The sequence below is a fragment of the Bombus pascuorum genome, chromosome 3 (genome assembly GCF_905332965.1).
Source record: "Bombus pascuorum chromosome 3, iyBomPasc1.1, whole genome shotgun sequence".
Taxonomy (NCBI): Eukaryota; Metazoa; Arthropoda; class Insecta; order Hymenoptera; family Apidae; genus Bombus; species Bombus pascuorum.
This window is the reverse complement of record NC_083490.1, coordinates 6771835-6789447: the sequence shown is the minus strand read 5'-3', so window position 1 is coordinate 6789447 and position 17613 is coordinate 6771835. Positions and strand designations below refer to the sequence as shown.

General features: G+C 37.2%; 4 protein-coding genes and 1 long non-coding RNA gene across 12 annotated transcripts in view; 2 read left to right on the top strand and 3 right to left on the bottom strand.

Moving 5' to 3' along the window:
* Positions 1–11: 11 nt before the first annotated feature.
* Positions 12–3172, top strand: LOC132905408 (chromatin assembly factor 1 p55 subunit). The gene is made up of 5 exons (XM_060956709.1): positions 12–148; positions 690–1188; positions 1263–1520; positions 1631–1958; positions 2062–3172. Exons 1-5 carry the CDS (start codon positions 130–132, stop codon positions 2239–2241), a joined length of 1284 nt encoding a protein of 427 aa, XP_060812692.1. The 5' UTR covers positions 12–129; the 3' UTR covers positions 2242–3172.
* LOC132905404 (slowpoke-binding protein) lies at positions 3169–8614 on the bottom strand. Of its 6 annotated transcripts, none has more exons than XM_060956699.1 (9): positions 6297–7162; positions 5973–6140; positions 5353–5522; positions 4941–5206; positions 4515–4809; positions 4335–4426; positions 3883–4008; positions 3735–3808; positions 3169–3508 (listed from the first exon to the last, which is right to left on the bottom strand). In XM_060956699.1, the coding sequence occupies exons 1-9, from the start codon at positions 6398–6400 to the stop codon at positions 3391–3393; spliced, it is 1413 nt and encodes a 470-aa protein (XP_060812682.1). In that variant the 5' UTR covers positions 6401–7162; the 3' UTR covers positions 3169–3390. The 6 variants fall into 6 exon arrangements, with proteins under 6 accessions (XP_060812682.1, XP_060812683.1, XP_060812681.1 ...); XM_060956701.1 differs by lacking the exons at positions 5973–6140; positions 6297–7162 and adding exons at positions 3596–3643; positions 7205–8609 and having other exon boundaries at positions 3330–3508; XM_060956700.1 differs by lacking the exons at positions 5973–6140; positions 6297–7162 and adding an exon at positions 7205–8609 and having other exon boundaries at positions 3169–3643.
* Positions 8615–9426: 812 nt separating this feature from the next.
* Positions 9427–10887, bottom strand: LOC132905422 (non-structural maintenance of chromosomes element 3 homolog). The gene is made up of 6 exons (XM_060956727.1): positions 10714–10887; positions 10322–10647; positions 10090–10258; positions 9917–10011; positions 9693–9824; positions 9427–9619 (listed from the first exon to the last, which is right to left on the bottom strand). Exons 1-6 carry the CDS (start codon positions 10715–10717, stop codon positions 9542–9544), a joined length of 804 nt encoding a protein of 267 aa, XP_060812710.1. The 5' UTR covers positions 10718–10887; the 3' UTR covers positions 9427–9541.
* Positions 10888–11122: 235 nt separating this feature from the next.
* The window catches only part of LOC132905444 (uncharacterized), a 20659-nt gene continuing 14168 nt past the window's right edge, over positions 11123–17613 (top strand). Inside the window, exon 1 of the long non-coding RNA XR_009657797.1 lies at positions 11123–11324. This is a non-coding gene — a long non-coding RNA (uncharacterized LOC132905444). The remainder of the gene's footprint in view (positions 11325–17613) is intronic.
* Positions 13873–17613, bottom strand: part of LOC132905401 (uncharacterized) — an 18379-nt gene continuing 14638 nt past the window's right edge. For all 3 annotated transcript variants that reach the window (XM_060956694.1, XM_060956692.1, XM_060956693.1), the window contains exon 2: positions 13873–16029. In XM_060956694.1, coding sequence (XP_060812677.1) covers positions 14477–16021 — 1545 coding nt within the window. In that variant the 5' untranslated portion in view covers positions 16022–16029 and the 3' untranslated portion in view covers positions 13873–14476. The remainder of the gene's footprint in view (positions 16030–17613) is intronic.

Genomic DNA, 17613 nt, shown 5'->3' with positions numbered 1-17613 from the left:
AGGCAGCATATATTTAAGGCGTGATTGCAAGTAAGTACGCTTGCATTTTAGCAAAATCTGGCTAGGTATCACGGCTTTTGGCGGGTTAAACATACCTTGTTAGTGTTGAAGTTTTAGCGAAATATAATAATGGGCGATAAAGACGGTGGTAAGATTAATATAAATTACTTTACATTTCTTTTAATTTTTCTAATTATTTTTATAGTTAAGTCTATCAGTCGTTTGCCGTTTCAAAGAATGCTTTCAGTATTATGATAAACAAGGATATCTTTTTCAACATTTCTTTTTCACAAATTTCTATGAAAAATAAAGATTATTGTTTAAAATTGGTTTGATTTATCGTTATTATTTCATTTTGTTTTACATTAAGACATAAAGTCTTCTTACATTGTGTACATACAGCATATGTGACGGAATTGTATTTCGATAGGTTATAATGTTACAAAAAGATACGATTTTCGTTAGTTAAAATATTGATTTTTTAATTCTGGCACATTTTTTCCTAACTGTATTAATCTAGCGACGAATTGATTTATTTTTTCGTACCATTTTCATATTTTGAATGCTTCATCATACGATTGTATAATGTAAAAAATCATTTAATCACGTGTATATGTTAATATTTATATACATTTTAATTTTTTCTTAAATATTCTGTTCATTTTATTTCACAAGTTATTTAATTGTAGAAACCTTTGACGATGCTGTGGAAGAAAGAGTTATCAATGAAGAATATAAAATATGGAAGAAAAATACTCCGTTTTTATATGATCTTGTGATGACACATGCTTTAGAATGGCCATCTTTAACTGCTCAATGGTTACCAGATGTAACTAGACCAGAAGGAAAGGATTATTCTGTACATCGTCTTATTTTGGGTACTCATACTTCGGACGAACAAAATCATTTGCTTATAGCTAGTGTACAATTACCGAATGAGGATGCTCAATTTGATGCATCTCACTATGATAATGAGAAAGGAGAATTTGGAGGATTTGGTTCTGTCAGTGGAAAGATAGAAATTGAAATAAAAATAAATCATGAAGGAGAGGTAAATAGAGCACGATATATGCCACAAAACCCATGTGTAATTGCAACCAAAACACCATCTAGCGATGTCCTTGTTTTTGATTACACAAAACACCCAAGTAAACCAGATCCTAATGGTGAATGCCAGCCTGATCTAAGGTGAATACATTTTTGTATATTTATTAGAGGTAACAAAACTCATATGATGGTAGTTTTAATATCTTTGATGTCAGATTAAGGGGACACCAAAAAGAAGGATATGGTTTATCATGGAATCCAAACTTGAATGGATATTTGCTTAGTGCATCTGATGATCATACAATTTGTTTATGGGATATTAATGCACCCCCTAAAGAAAATCGTGTGATAGATGCAAAAACAATCTTTACTGGACATACTGCTGTTGTTGAAGATGTGGCTTGGCATCTGTTACACGAATCTTTATTTGGATCTGTCGCGGATGATCAGAAATTGATGATCTGGGACACTAGGTAATTAATAATTATATATGTTATCACACAAAGTCATTGACGATCACAACAACATAAATATTGTTACAATTAACTTTTTTAATTGTTCGTCTTATTTTTATAATTATTAGATGTAACAATACCAGTAAACCAAGTCATACAGTTGATGCTCACACTGCCGAAGTGAATTGCTTGAGTTTTAATCCATATTCGGAATTTATTCTTGCGACTGGCAGTGCCGATAAAACAGTAGCACTTTGGGACTTGAGGAATCTTAAATTAAAATTACATTCTTTCGAATCTCACAAAGACGAGATCTTTCAAGTTCAGTGGTCACCGCATAACGAGACGATATTAGCTAGTAGCGGTACAGACAGGCGTCTTCATGTGTGGGATCTTAGTAAAATTGGTGAAGAACAATCCAGCGAAGATGCTGAAGATGGACCACCCGAGTTACTGGTATATAATATGTTCCTCATTTTTTTTTTTTTTTTTTTTCTTCTTAATTATGTAGAACCTCGAAATTCCTAAGATATTACAAATGCGTTTACATTTTCTATAGTTTATTCATGGTGGTCATACCGCAAAAATTAGTGACTTTTCGTGGAATCCAAATGAGCCTTGGGTCATATGTTCTGTATCGGAAGACAATATAATGCAGGTGTGGCAAATGGCGGAAAATATTTACAATGATGAAGAACCAGATACACCAGCGAGTGAATTAGAAGCTGGTGCTTCATAAGATGTATAAGAAAAGTAATCAATTAAATTATTTGATACTGAAATTTACTATCGACATATGCGCATTTGCGTACATACACATGTGCGTGTGCTCATGTGAAACCAATGACCCAATTAGGTTTAAGAAGACATTAAAGTGAATTTATACATTTAAATGAAAACGATCATCGAGAAGCAATAATACCTATTTTTATTACCGATCTTACGTCCGCTTACAAACACATATTAATTACACACACATTTCTATAATTAACTAAACAAGCGTCGCATGTGAACTTTTGATGTTTCTTAGAAATAATTGATATAATAGTATTTCATTGATTATAATATCACGATACATATTATGTACAAACTTCTAGAAAAATAATTTTTTCTCTAAAAATTTCGTGATGTGTTGAAAGTTTTTACGTTTATATGTAAAATTAAGTTTGCACTATACAATAGAATGAGTTTAAAATAGTTTTCGATGAAGTATAGTTTCTCCTTTTTTAATTCAAAGCATCATATGTTTTAGTTTTGGTAAATGAAGATTGCAAAGTATCATTGCGAGATGATAGGAACACGTTTATGTTATTCGAATCTTATTAAATGTTTAACAACTCAAATATTATCCTGAACATTTTGATTCCATTGGTTCTGAATTGATTGAAAATTGAGCGTAATTGTGAGGTGCGTGCATTTGATGTATTTGACGATACCTTCTTATATAGATAATTTTTTCATTTTCAACGTTATTTCGTCGACATAGGACGAAATTCAATGAAAACTGAATAGAAAAAATATGTAGGAATAATTTGTGATAGAAGGGATTGAATTTACAATTCATATAAGATGACATTTTATCATTTTCATACTTCTTCCATAAACGTGTAGATATTTTGTGTGTCTTTTGATATTTTAAATAATAAAATACATTACTCTTGTAAGATTTATATTTTTTTTCTTTTTTTCCACTTTTTATTGGCCTTTCCATATTATTTTTCCTTTTTTTATCTCTAATTCTTTTCTTATTTCTTTTCTTTTTCATATTAAATTTGTAATTCAATAACTATACTAGAAATAGAGATTGGTATAACTTTTGGCACTCGGTAGAGAAATATACGAATATATTAAAGATTAAATCGCAATGAAACAAATTTTGTTCCCACAATTATACAGCCGTGTTTGAAAGCTCGTTATAAATCTCATCGAGTAAAGAATTTTTGCAAACGGTATGTGATCTATGTAGAGACGTTGTATCTTCATCGACGATATCCAACTGTGTGGTTCTGCAATATGAAAAAGATAAGAATTACATGCTATCATGAAGATTTTTAAAGAATTAAATCGATTAATCGGATCCTTCGTGTCATTACCAAAATTTGCGTGTCAAATACACGTCGCTTATAGAGCGCGACCTCTGCCTGCTCGTGCATGCAAAACGAATCTTTAGCAAAATATAGAAATAGGTACGAACAAATTATTCTAGCGTTATATTTCATACGATCACATTACCTTTTATTGGCATTTTGTCGTTTAATACCGTCGAGTAAATTTACTATGGGCGGTGTTAATGTTGGACGAAATATCTGTAAGAAAAAGTGATAATGTATGTAATTTGAAATGATAGAGTATACATATGCCACTAAAAATATATTTGTACCGTAACAGGAGCACTTCGCATTTCACGAAGATCAATATTTCTGAATAAATCATGTACAAGAAGCTCCTCAATAATCTTCTGACGATTAGATGATTCACCAAATATGAACTGGAGTAACTCAACAACCTGTACACAAACATTTCGATCGACTGGTGACTTTTTATTTTTATGAGATTTGTCGAAAATGTCGAGGAACAAGGATTAGGTAATTTTAAATGCTTGATAAATCATGATGCATAGAAATTGTTAGATCGCTTGTGTACGTACACATAGGTCATTCGCAATGAGATAAAATATCGATCGTATTTATTAACATAGCTGTTAGTATTTTTAACAAACCGATGAAAATAAATGGAGCAATAATGTGTGATATAATTAGTAACAAAGCGTGCGAACAAATGAAATAAAGAAAGAGCGGAAGCAAATAACGAACAGAAAGAAAGAATTTGTACTTGTGGATATATTTCAATGTCCGACAGATGCGTGGAATTTGGTTTAAACGATGGTAATTCGTACCCAGCGCACATCTCAAACAACATATGACCTGAAAGATGATAAATGTGATTGATCGTTGGAAAGTAGAGTGATAAAAGTAGAATTTCGATTCAAAGAATAGTTGAAATTAATCTTACCGAAACATATCATGTCAATCGAGATATTTTGCGAAATACGAGAAGCGATTAATGGATGTATTCGGCTGGTGAAACCGAGGAGCGTGTTTTCTAGGCCGGCGAGACGTGCGACACCATTTTGTACGAGCACATTTCCCGAATGTAAATGGATTACCGTTGGAAATCCTCTTTCTTTTAAAAAAGTCAACGCCTCTAGCACTTGACGTCCCATTTGTTGAACCTGAGGTAAAGGAAGTCCTTTACCGCGAGAACCGTACTTCTGATTCCAGTCTTCGTTCCAACCCGTTCTTTCAATCTAGTGAAAAAAATAAAATAACATCTGAACATTTCATTTAATTCAAGCTTCTAAAATTTAACTCTCTATGTTTTATCTTATTCATTATCAGCAAATTAATATGACTATCTATATACGATCATGATACTTACTCCGTATATCAAATCTTTCAGGCTGCCTTGACTGATCGGTTGAACTACGATCACGTAGTTTTGACTTTCCAATTCGATAAAATCGATATCGAATATAGGGCATATATACGGATGCTGTAAGGCTAAGAATAAGTCGTTCAAAACGTTCTTTGTCAGTGGAGTTATGCTCAACGAGCAGTTTCTATTTAACGGAGCTAACGTAATCAGTCGATCGGTTTTTAAAGAAGTATCTCTTACTATGAACCAATGTTTGTCCATTCTAGAGCCTGGTACAAATGGTAAGAAGATTAAAAATGATAATAGCATGGCCCGCGTGTCAGTCTACATGCTAACGTTCTTTACCACTTACATACTTATTAATTATAAATAAAATCCAGCTGAATGAAAGGTTAACCAAGGCACAAGAATTTACCGAGATTATTCAGCTGCTTGACGAGACTGTAGCGCGGTGTTCTACGGATATAGGCCTGACAAATTGATAAGGCACGGTCTCTCGATCTTTTTTCCATTTCCATGTACTCGCCAACATTTTCGCAAACAGATGGTCCATGATCCAACGCCGTGTAGTTATGCCTTCCATTCCTATTTTCAAGCATACAGCAAATTAATTTAATTTCCATCAGGTGCATGCGATTTTAACGGAGACGAAAAGAAAATCGCCCCAAATCGAATAAATGATAAATAATTTCTATTCAAATCTCATCAGCACATATCTACAGTGGTATTCGTAAAAATATTCGTATATTTATCATAGTAAACTTTCATGTGCTTGTGTTATATAAAACACTTTGAAATTTTATTCGAACTATAACGAGACACGTTTGCTGTGTTTATATTGGCAAAATTTGAACCTAGTTTGAATAATTGACTGTCCAAATTGACTATCTTTAGAACGATTGTTCTCGTTGGAATTTTAACGCTGTATAATCATTTCAAGTTGTCAAAATCAAACGAACCAGAATCAGGTGTGTATGTGTGCATGTTCTTCGATTTAAAAAAAAGGAAAACTAAAAAAGAAACAGAATGCATTACCAATCAGCGGTATCATCTTCCAAGTTAGCCGAAAAATTATAATTTCGCTTATGAATAACTTCTTGTTCCAATGAACGATTCCTTGAGCGATACCAATAACAGATTAGATGTACACACCAACCACTACAAACTGGATCGGTCGCGTTATTAGCGAGCAGCCATCTCCCTCTACGAATACAAGGGTTTCATCTAATAAGATGACTATTGTAGTAATATCGACGTTTCACGAACAAACTTGTTTCTTTCATTCTCTATATCTCCGATTCATCTTACGAATTTTGCAAAAGTTAAGATGAATGAGAAATAGAAAGGCTCGCGCATTACCTGCGTTGTTGTACGACTGGTATTCGTTTACTTCGAGATCGCACATTTTGTGTGCAATCGTGATGGCGATCAATTATATCGAAATCACTCGTTTCTGTTGTCATCGGAAGAAAATTTAATAAAAAATCATAATTTTAATATAATTACTTTCAAGCAAAACCGTATTTCAATATGGTTATATATATTTAGCATTTATACGTACTATGTACGTATCATTTCGATCGGAAATGATTCAGAAACTCGGTTACTTATAACCTAGAAGAAAGATTGGTGATCGATCCGCTTTGTAAATGAATAGCAACTCAATTTTATTTGTGCTACTGGTCGCTTTAATGGTGTGTATCGTGAAATCGAGGGTCAAGTATACTCGAGGACGATCGATAGGTAACTGCTTGACAAACAATATTTCAGGAGTATTAACGTTTCGCGAATGACATGTAGACTAATCGAACGATATAATGAAGCTCGAACAATAATTACAGTCGAAACAGGAAAAGATCTACATATATATTTACGTTAGACGTTTATCGTATTAGTACGAACAAATTTCGATTTTAACGATGATGGATATTCAAGTAGTGATATGCCTCAAGTAGTGTTTTGCTGTCGTTAGCTGGAATTAGAATAACTCGGCTAGTATCGATCGTGCGAAACATTCCTCTCTGTCATGCTAGTATATATATATATATATACATACACTAAATGGCAATGCTGCTGATAACTGTATGGACGTGACACGTTAATATTAATAATAATATTAAAAATGGTCATGAATGAGATCATGAAAGAAACTTGAGAATAAGAACAAGGGACGAAGAGATAGAAATAAGAGAAAAAGGGAAGGAAACAAAAAAAGAGAACGAATAGAAAGAAAACAGAAGAAAAAGAAGGCAAGAAGTAGAACGTACTTGACATCGGAATCCTTGCAACCTCGAGCAGCGGATACGCGACTAAATAGTATTTTAGCTAGATTGTCGATTTTGTTGGTCAATTGGTAACTCTTTTCTTCGTCGCTATCTTCATCTTCGATACTCGCGCTTCTTCCACGACGAAGAGTGCCTCGAGCGGAAACTATAGCCTCGGAATCAAATTCGATGGCGCTCTGAGTCCTTCGATTGACAGCACGACGCTTTCGACGCGTCCTCGGACGTTCCTGCCAGAATCTATCGTGTCCGGTCACGTCCGACTCTTTGTGATCTTCGTCCTTTTTGTTCAAATTTTGATATAGATTGAACATTTTGCCCAGTTTCTCGTTTCATACAACGTTCTTCAAGCGTTCAACTACACGCGTGCTTCTACGTTCACTATTCTAACGTTAAATAACAATTTTTTTTTATAGCTTCTTTCTCCAAGCGATTATCGATAATGGATGTTAGACATACACCATTTTGATAGTCACACTTTTTCCATTTATTAAAAGTTATTATAAATATTTCTATCGCGAACACAACGTGGTGTACGAAGTATAATGTCGATCATCCACGATAAACATTATATATCGAGGTCATACATCTTGGGAAGTTGTCTTTCTTTTTTAGTTCGCTGTTGGATTTTAATACATATAATGGTTGGGCGTAAGATCGAAACGAATAAATTTTTCGGTTTACTGTTTGATCGGTTATCGCGCGGGAGAAAATTCAAACGTCATGACCAAAAGGAGTACCGTTCTGGTACGATACTCGGTTGTTTTCGGCCATTTAGAACTATCGAACGGTCATTGTCACATTTTTTCCACATCTTATTAATCACTTACGCGAAAAGTATTTTGTCAAACGACGTCATGTATCGTTATTTCGCGATTATCATATGGTCGTTTTGCGATTTCATTAATTTCATTTCTCGCTTGTATTCAGTCACGATTTATTCACTTAGTTATTTATCATTTCGTTATTGTAATTTAGTTCGTTGCTTCTCTATCATGTTGAAGAATGAATTTTAATCGTGTACTAATTTGTAATATCGCGTTGTATGTATGTCGATTCATATGCACAAGTGCGCGCGAGCGTATGCACGTACATATATATATATATATATATATATATATATATATATATATGATACAATGATCCCGCAGCGCAATTGATTTGAATAAAAAATTAAGAATGATGTTGTACAATGTGACGCGTTGCAGGATGAAAATAGGAAGTAGACTAGATAGACGGTAATGCGCGCGGTATTACAGTGATGCGAACTGTAGAGCACCGCACTACCACCTAGCGAGGAGGACGGCCGAATACTGAATATTCGGTAAAGCCTCGTGCTAGTTTAGATCCCCCAGCCTGACACAGATTCGCTGGCCCAGCTGATTTTTACCTCGATTACTGGTAACTGCGCGTTTGCATCCCTGTTCTCTGGTGGAAATGCTCTGTGTTCGAAAGCATGCCGTTTTAACGACGATCCTTGTTTTTAATATTTATTGTTTACGATGGGATATTTTTCATCTTTACTGTTTATTATGAAACTTTATATCATTTTATAATATTTAGAAGGTTTTAGCCAATGGTAGCGCTATATTTACATCCTTGAAATATATCTCTCGAGATATGTCGAAACAAAGTACGGTTAAAGATTTTGTTCAAACATTAAATTATGGTCTTTGAATAAAACAAACGAGAACTTGAATACTATACCATTATGCTTTACCTTTTTGCATTTTTCGTATCACTGAAACGCATTGTGACGTAGATTATGGTGTGTTTTCAGTGAATTTTGCGAGATGTGGAAATTTTTTGTCTGTAGAAGACACGTTAAAAATGTATAAGAAAAATTCATTTCGTTTATTTTTTATTCTTTTTATATTTTTTCTGCTTGTAAGTGTTCTTCGTTGTACGACGTAGTAACGGAATTAAAAACGGAAATATGAATCCGATTAGATTTAGTTAAAACTAGGGCAACTCTGAGTATTTTAGATTTCTTTCGATTATCCTACTAAACTCGAGGACTGCACATATATACATGCGCGCGTTTTAATCTCGCATCGCAGTTTTACGGCTGCTCTCAGGGACGTTTGTAAACATTTTAAGCGTCGATTATTCCTTTAGTTGTTTGACGAATTGGATCGCAATGCTTGTCTTAAGCTTAAAATTATCTCGGAATCTATGCTATGAAAAATCTTTTGTTACAAACAAAATTCATTTGTAGGTAATCTCTATATTTGAAAAAAGTACATTTTATAAATAGATTATTGTTTAAAATATGGCAATCTGTTCTTCTTTATCACATTTGCAATGATATGTCTGTGAAATTTATCTATCTAATTTTTCTTGAGCAGTTAAAGCTTGAAATTGTAATTGCCAGCTTTTTATTGGACGTCCATTGTATACCTGTTATAGACACATAACTTTTATCATTGAAAAGACTATGTACGTTTAAATTGAATTGAAAACATGTTCTCACCTCAGACACGAATTCCAAAGCAGCACGTTGAGAAAATTCATGCACTGCACGAGGACCCCATTTAAACTCTGTCTTAGTTAAATTTATTGTTTCCATAGTTATTTTGTCAAGGTATTTTTGAGCAACAAAAACCTGTCAGCAAATTAATTTTACCTCAATTTCTATTTCACATCAAATTTGTAATTTTTCTAACTTGCCTCTATTTTTCAGACTGTATATTTTACCTCGTCTATCAAGTACTTGACATTACCAAAGTAAACATGTTGATTGTTATCTGCATAAGGAATATCTAAATTTGCAAGAAAATTCGACAAAGACTCTGAAATAATTTGAAGAGCATAAATAGAAATTAGGATCATTCTCAAACAACACTATATATTTCACATGGCATTACTACCTTCGCTACAGGAGTTTTGAAGCATGAAGATGTGAGTAAGCACTATGAATAACAATACTTGTTGGCTACCTTCGCTTCCAAGAGGACAAATATGTGGTAATTCGTTCTTTATTTTATTTACTAGCATATATTTGTTACCTTCGAGTTCTACCAGTTCATAACCAAACACCTATAAACACATGGATAAATTTAAAACTTTGATTACAACAGGAAGTCATAGTTTTACTCGTACCTTTGATAACAGACTTTTTGCTTTGTTCATTACTGAAAGAAAACGTTTTCCTTGATTACCAAAAACATTTTTTATTATACGAGTTTTATTGACAATTTGTTTTCCTCTGTCCAATATAAGAAGATATTGTATTACGCTATTAACAAGTTGATCGTCATCTTGGGATATCACGCGACTAGGAGAAGTATTTGATAGAGGTATGTTTGCACTTGTACTTGCAATAGGCTGAGAGAGGTAAACACTAGTAGTATCGTTCGTACGTCGTTTTTTGTGGACCGGTTCCGATACAATCTGTTGCGACTTAACCGTCCTCCTATTTTGTGAACCTAGCAGATCATGTTATTATTTGAACGTGTATACAATCGCTAACAATAATAATGTGTATCGCTTACTCATTTTATAGAATAGGATGGACAAAATATCTCATAGAGGTATTCTGTCGTAGAGAAAATTTGCAATATTTCTCGACACAGTTCGTTTTGTTATGCGAGTGATGCACTTGAAAGATATATCACACGTATGTAGTAACATCAACATCGGTTACGATTTATATCAATCGTTGACACGAAGACGTTGAAGAGGGAGCTAGTTTCGACTCATTTCATGTAATCGACATACGTATATCGATAAACCAGTGTTCGCAGATAATGCAGTTTCCTTCCGTCACCACCAGATATCGCTAGTATATAATTTAAAATTGTATTTTGGGAAAATATAGCGTCGTTTCCACGCACTCGATGTTGTGCGTTGCGTTCGTGTACGGATGCACACTTTATATCACTAATTGTATATTACAACATAGTAGCGGTACTTTCTATTTTGAATTTAAAAAATTCGCTCGATCGTTTGTTTGCACTTGTTTGACAAACATTGTGTTGGTCGAAGAACACACGTGACTCGATCGATCGAATCGTTTGATCTTCGATCGAATATGAATGAACAGTTTCGCTGAAGAATAACGATATCGATAACGATTATATGAATCGATGTTTATGGTGATTTGGTAAGTAAATGTATAGACGGAAAGCATGGAAGGATCGATGGGAATAAAAGATATGCCGTCGTGTGTCAAGTGGTGTTCGTATGGGAAAAAGAGTGTTTGGTGGCTGCGTTCATCATGTTTTTGCCGAAGACGCGAAACAACTGGTTGACTGGTCGCGTCTTAAACACCCTGCATAGTCGCATCGTCTGCGCACAGATCAGAGCGAAAGAGTGGTATGTATGTACTTATGTATGTGTATGCGTATATAGTAGAAACTGGCTTGGCTGCGAGAGCTTGGCGCCACATTGTCGCATCCTATATACAAAATCACTCTCGCACCGACTATACGAGAAGCATATACATATAGATATACGTGAACAGACACGCATGCACTGGATGCTCGCGGCCAATAGACAGAGCCAGATAGCAAACAAGTTGTGACCCGCTCTCGCTTCTAATCGGTTCTAACTTCTAACCTGTTTCTGTAATCGATTATTACTTTTCGATCGACAGTTTGAACTTTACACTTGTCTTCTTCGTCTATGGTTTTTCCTACTCCTCCCGTTTGATTTTTTGCCTGTTCCTTCTGTTACACTATTTTTCCGAATAATACATTCGGGGTACTAGTTTAGTAAAGGAGAATGTGGGAGGAACGAGATTAGATGATTGCCACCGATTGGAAGGTTTAAATGCGTAACACGACGATATATCGTCAAGCGGAAAGACGAATTACTTGGAATCGTGATGAACATTCGCATCTAACGGGGTGGTAGTCATACATTTTAGCGATCTCGTGCAATTTCTGGGACTGCTGACGTAGTTGATGTTGCGTTAATTAAACAGAGCAGATATCGATATCCTGTCACGCGCTATTTACGCCATTTGTTTGTTGCGCGTTTATGCTTACGTTCATTCTAATGTATGCGTGTATATACAAACGTAGCCGTAGCGATGGTCGCTGAATTCGCAAACACGTCAGTAAATACAGGTGATTTCTATGAACGCAGAAACTTGGACAAGATTACGAAGAGTGCTGTCGCGATGTTGCGAATTGCAAAACTAGTAATATATATGTGTTTGTGTGTGTATGTGTAGTTGGAACAGACGTTTCGGATAATATTCGATGATTGAAGCTATCGGAATTCTCATTGACAACCATCTTAAGAGAAAATCTCGGAACGTAATTAAGAAACGCGAAGAAAAATGGGGAGTCAGAATAAGGTGATTAGCGAACATGCGCGCGCGTCATCTCCGAAGAAGTCGGCTGAGTCGTTGAGAGAAGCGGAACGGTGGTCCGTGGTAGTAGTGTACACGCGTACACATTCGCGTAGGTCGTCCGACGACGCGACGGTGGTCAGCTGGCGCCAACGCTCTGGCAACCTCCCACCAGACAGTATTTCGCCTCGTTAATCTTGCTTTACGTATATGCTCGCCGCTCTCTTTCTTCCCTTTTCTTCCTCTTTCTCTACCTAAATTCCGCGACTCCTTTCGTTTTTCGATCTTATGCCCATGAGCTATGACGTGTCTCGCTGCCACGATTGACCAGACCATTCACGGATTCCTGATTCACGATTCACTACTAACAACTAAATACGTGTTTACACCACAATTATTCAAATCGAGATATTAAACGAATCGGTAAAATCGACGTTTTCATATCAACGTATGACTCGTCGTTATTCGACAGGAAGGATAGATAATAGGAATATAAGAGCAATAGAAAGAAGCAATTTTGTCCTGCCACCGATTTCATCGTTCGCGTTCATCTTCTCGTTTTTTTTACACATCGCACGTGTAATAAGAACAACGCGAGTGATTATTATTCGCCTCGTGTAACCTCCAAAAATTAAGCGAAACTCGTGAAATGATAAAATGCAGCTGCCTCTGTTTCTTAGCAGGTGCGCGTGTACGATTCGTTCGTGCATCGGAAGTATATGTTGCATACACGATGAACGATGTCGGACGTTGGCACAGCGTGCATGTACTTACATCATGGTCCGTTTTTTTAGCCTTGGACTTATAAACGCGCGCGATAAGTGCTAACGTTTCTCGCGTTTCGTTTGGGTTTTCGCTTCGGTATCCAATATCGAATCGTCGTCCGTCGATTAGACTGCAACTATGTGCGGGATTCCGTGATCTATACGCGTGCACTTTTGTCAATGCGTGGCATCGATAACGTACACGATTTCTTAGAAGCAAATATTGCGATCGATGGATGGATTTGTTTGCGGAAACGTGTGTCATTCGGAGAAAATCACAGTAGACCAAATCACGTCGCGTTTTTACCGCAATATCCAAACTGTGGGTTTCTATATAACATTTTCTATGGAAGATTTGGACATGCAAAACTGTACATAATATGCAAAAATATATGAAATATTCAAAGCATAGTGCCTTTTTTAACGTTTTACAGACATAACAGCTTTTTATTCGAATTCTGGTTTTTTAATTATATTCGTAAAAATATGAATTTGCATTAATACGTACAGTCTAGCCATCTCCCACCATTAAGGACACGAAGGACGAGGAGTGTCTGTCTTTCTTTTTTTTATCAATAAATTGGCAAAAATTTGTTTACGTTTGTTTTTCGTTTTATTTATTCGAATCTCGATAGAAGTAAATACGAACGTATGCACAGGCTCGTGGTAGTCTTACAACGTAAAATTGTACGATTTCACGCGCTCCATCGAAACGCACACGCATTGTTCGCATCGTAAATGCGCGTTTTGTCGAAATAACGTGAAAAGCTATTTTTATACTGCGCAACGTTTTATTATACGCCTGGCTTCGACGTTTCACACCCGACTCTCGATTCGGGATCGCGTATTCTTGCTTTCCGCAATCGGTTCTACTATACATATTATTCACTATTTATGGTTACTACCATCATAGTCATCGTTTATCGGTTAACCATCGATGATTCACGACTCGAACGAACAAACGAAAAATTTGACATCCGAGATCGAAACGATTTCATCCAATCGCTGATTCGACGGACGGGAAAGGAATTTCTTCGTTGAAGGGTATTTAGTCATCTACTATCGTCATTTGAATTTTTAACGATCGGTGGGTTCATTCGCTGATGGTCAACGTTCATTATACGTATACATATACAATAATATACATACATATTGTCTTGCGTATATTTTCGAATTTCAAAGCGTACGTGGAGCTCAGTCTTCTTTTCTCTTTCTAAGCTTGCCCTCTGTCTGAATAGTTTTAGATACAAGATCCACGCAAGCTCCCAACGAGGCGCCGTTGGTCGTCTCGCCTTCCGCAGTATCGACGATCTTCCCCAGCGTCATGATGTAACTACACGCGATCCTTAACACGGATAGCTTCGACAGCTTTTGATTGTGGGAATACGCGGGTATAGCACGCCTAAGCGTATCGAATGCAGCGCTTATAGTATGCACCCTTGTCCGTTCTCTGGCGTTTGCTTCTATTCTCCTTTCGCGTGTCATGTTTTTATAGTTTCTCTGTTGTCCCGCTGTTGGATGTTGCCTCGTCTGACTACTCTGCACGTTTGTCATCGTAGTCGTCGGTGTGCTTACCACCGTTGTTATCATTGCGGCCGTTGTCCCTGTCGTCGAGCAAGAATTACCGTTGCTCGAGCAGGATCGATGAATTTGTTGATGGTGAGACGACTGAGATGAAGACGACGACGACGAGGACGATGCCGATGATAACGACGACGAAGAGGAGGTAGAAGACGAAGACGACGTTGAGGACAACGACGAAGACGATGAGGACGACGACGACGACGACGACGACGATAACAGAGACGAAGACAATGACGAGGCGGTCAAAACGTTCGTACGTTCTACGGGATACGAGCAGGTTTTCTCGTAGTTACCGTTTACCGCTGGATGCGAAGGTACTCTGGCGGTTACATCGCCTCTCAGCACCAGTGACAGAGGTTCCTCTTGCAGTCTTGGAAGCGCGATCGGAGACAGTGTCATAGGCGATGATGCTATGGCCGTATCGGACGTAGAAATTGCACACGAGGTGGTAGCGTTGTCAAATTTTTGACGAGATAGTTCTCGCTTTTCAGCTCGAGGTGTACGCGTTTGCGTCGACTGTCGTACTCCGTTGGGTGAACTGTCTCGACTTTGCGACTCTTTGGTGTCTTCGCACGTATCACCGTCGTCGGAATCCTGGCTACGATCCGAATTACCTTGTCGAACGTTGTCGTTACCGTTGCCGCGATCACGCTCGTTGGTTTGACAATAACGTTGGTGGTGTCGGTGACGATGATGATGGTGATGGTGATGATGATGATGATGATGATGGTTGATTCGATTTGAAACGTGAATCGTTGGCGATGGCACGTTCGTTAGCAAGGAAAAAACACAGGTTGTTGGTTGGTTAGCCGTAGATCTCTCTGCGGTTGTAATCGGTAAAGAAAGTTTCGCATCGATGCTCTTGTTGCTGGTATAGCTCCATGGTCGAAACGGGCTCGGTGATCGAAGCGTTCTGGTCGACTCCTCGTCCGGTACGATCTCTTCCTCGATCCGTTGGAACCTTCGTTTTTTCAACGGTGCTGGGTTTGGTTCGTGAATTTTCCGTGGTTCCGCCAACTTTCTTTTATTTTTTAACGATATCGGCGTTACTTGCACTTCTAGGCTATCTTCCGAGGCGCTTGGCGAGCGTAGGTCGGATATGTCGTCCTCGTCTCCGCCGCTACAGAAGCCGGCATCCCTGTCGGAGCTGGACATCACACCGACTGAAATCAAAAACAGATGCAACATTTTGTAAGAGTTACATAAGAGTTCGCGGTCGAAGTACGCCGACCGACTATGCCTTCCAATTTTCCATCTTAAACTGCTTGAAAGGAAAAATGACAAAAGCCCGCGAATAAATATTCTTTGACCTCCATCTTTTTCTGCCAATCGATTTGAACGACGATTCGGATCTCGTGCAAGAGATATTTTGTTTCTTCTCGTCTCGTTTTTTGCCTAGTCTAATTTTGCCAATCTCTGAAATGAGACGATTGTACGCATTTCCAAGTTCGCTATGTCATTCAGTTTCGTATGTACAAGTCGGTATACGTTGGCGACTCTTTTAACGTTATACGTAGTAAGCTCTTTTTCTTTCTCTTTTCGTTTCGTTTCGTTCTGTGTGTCCGCTTCATGCGCATTACTTAAGTATTAAGTACTGTCCGGAAAGTTTCTTTGTTTATTTATTATTTCCTTATGAAACGAAAGAAACTTTTTGAACAACCTATTTGCATTATATATTTCACCTGTTCGATAAAAAAACCGTTTACTCGTCGACCTATGTATCGATAGCTACGTTGTATGTTATACCAGTCGCGTTACGTCGCGTTGCTCTTCTGGTTCGGCATTGTCTTTGTTAATTTACGCATCGTAAGAATAAAATGACGCGGAAGAGAAAATGCTACAAAAGATTGCCTCCGTTCACCGGATATTCGTGGTTTCCTATTCGCGTACGATTTCCCACTTTCCATCGATATATGTTCACATCGTGTCTTAAGTTAAATAATAACCACCAAGATATAACAAAAGATAGAACGGTAAAGCGATTGGGTCCAACTTTCGAAACGCTTAATATCGGATAGCATGAACTATCGCGCGTGAACGTATTACCAAATTACCGAATATTTTAACGAGCGTTGGAAACACGAATGATTATCCTGGATGATTCCATCAAGGATAACACTCTGCGTGTTGGATGATAACAGCTTGCGCACACCTGGTGGCGGTTCGACCGTGTCTTTAAAGGACTTATCGTTACGATAAGATTACCGCTCTCTCCTTCTCTCTCTCTCGCTCTTTCTGTCGTACACATCAAGCATCTGTCTGGTTTCAATGAACCAACGCTACATAGTCGTAGGGAGTTCGTGTCGCGATTTTTCATCTCTCCATTGGTTCTGCGTGCTCTATGCCGGCGATTTTCAACCAAATGTGCCGTAATAACTTTTAAAACACGCGATACCTATTATTTTGTCAGCTGCGCTCACATCTTTTCCCGTAGATCGTCAAATAAAAACGACAATAGCCGCGCGAATGTCCTTTCTTAAACCAAAACTATATGATACATATCGTGGTGTGTCGCATACTTGGTAATTAGCTTATTCGTGCCACAAAATGGTACAAAATCGCTGCTCACCGCATATCAATGTCGTATGAAACAGTTGATACGAAAAACCAGGACCCATGCTCTTTTATAGGAATCGAATACCTCAGAAAAAAATTAAATTTCTCATAATTTCGTTAAAATCACGTAGCATGGATAGATGCGGTAGGAAAGAAGCATAGGGTTGACGTCGTACAGACTTTGCTTCTAG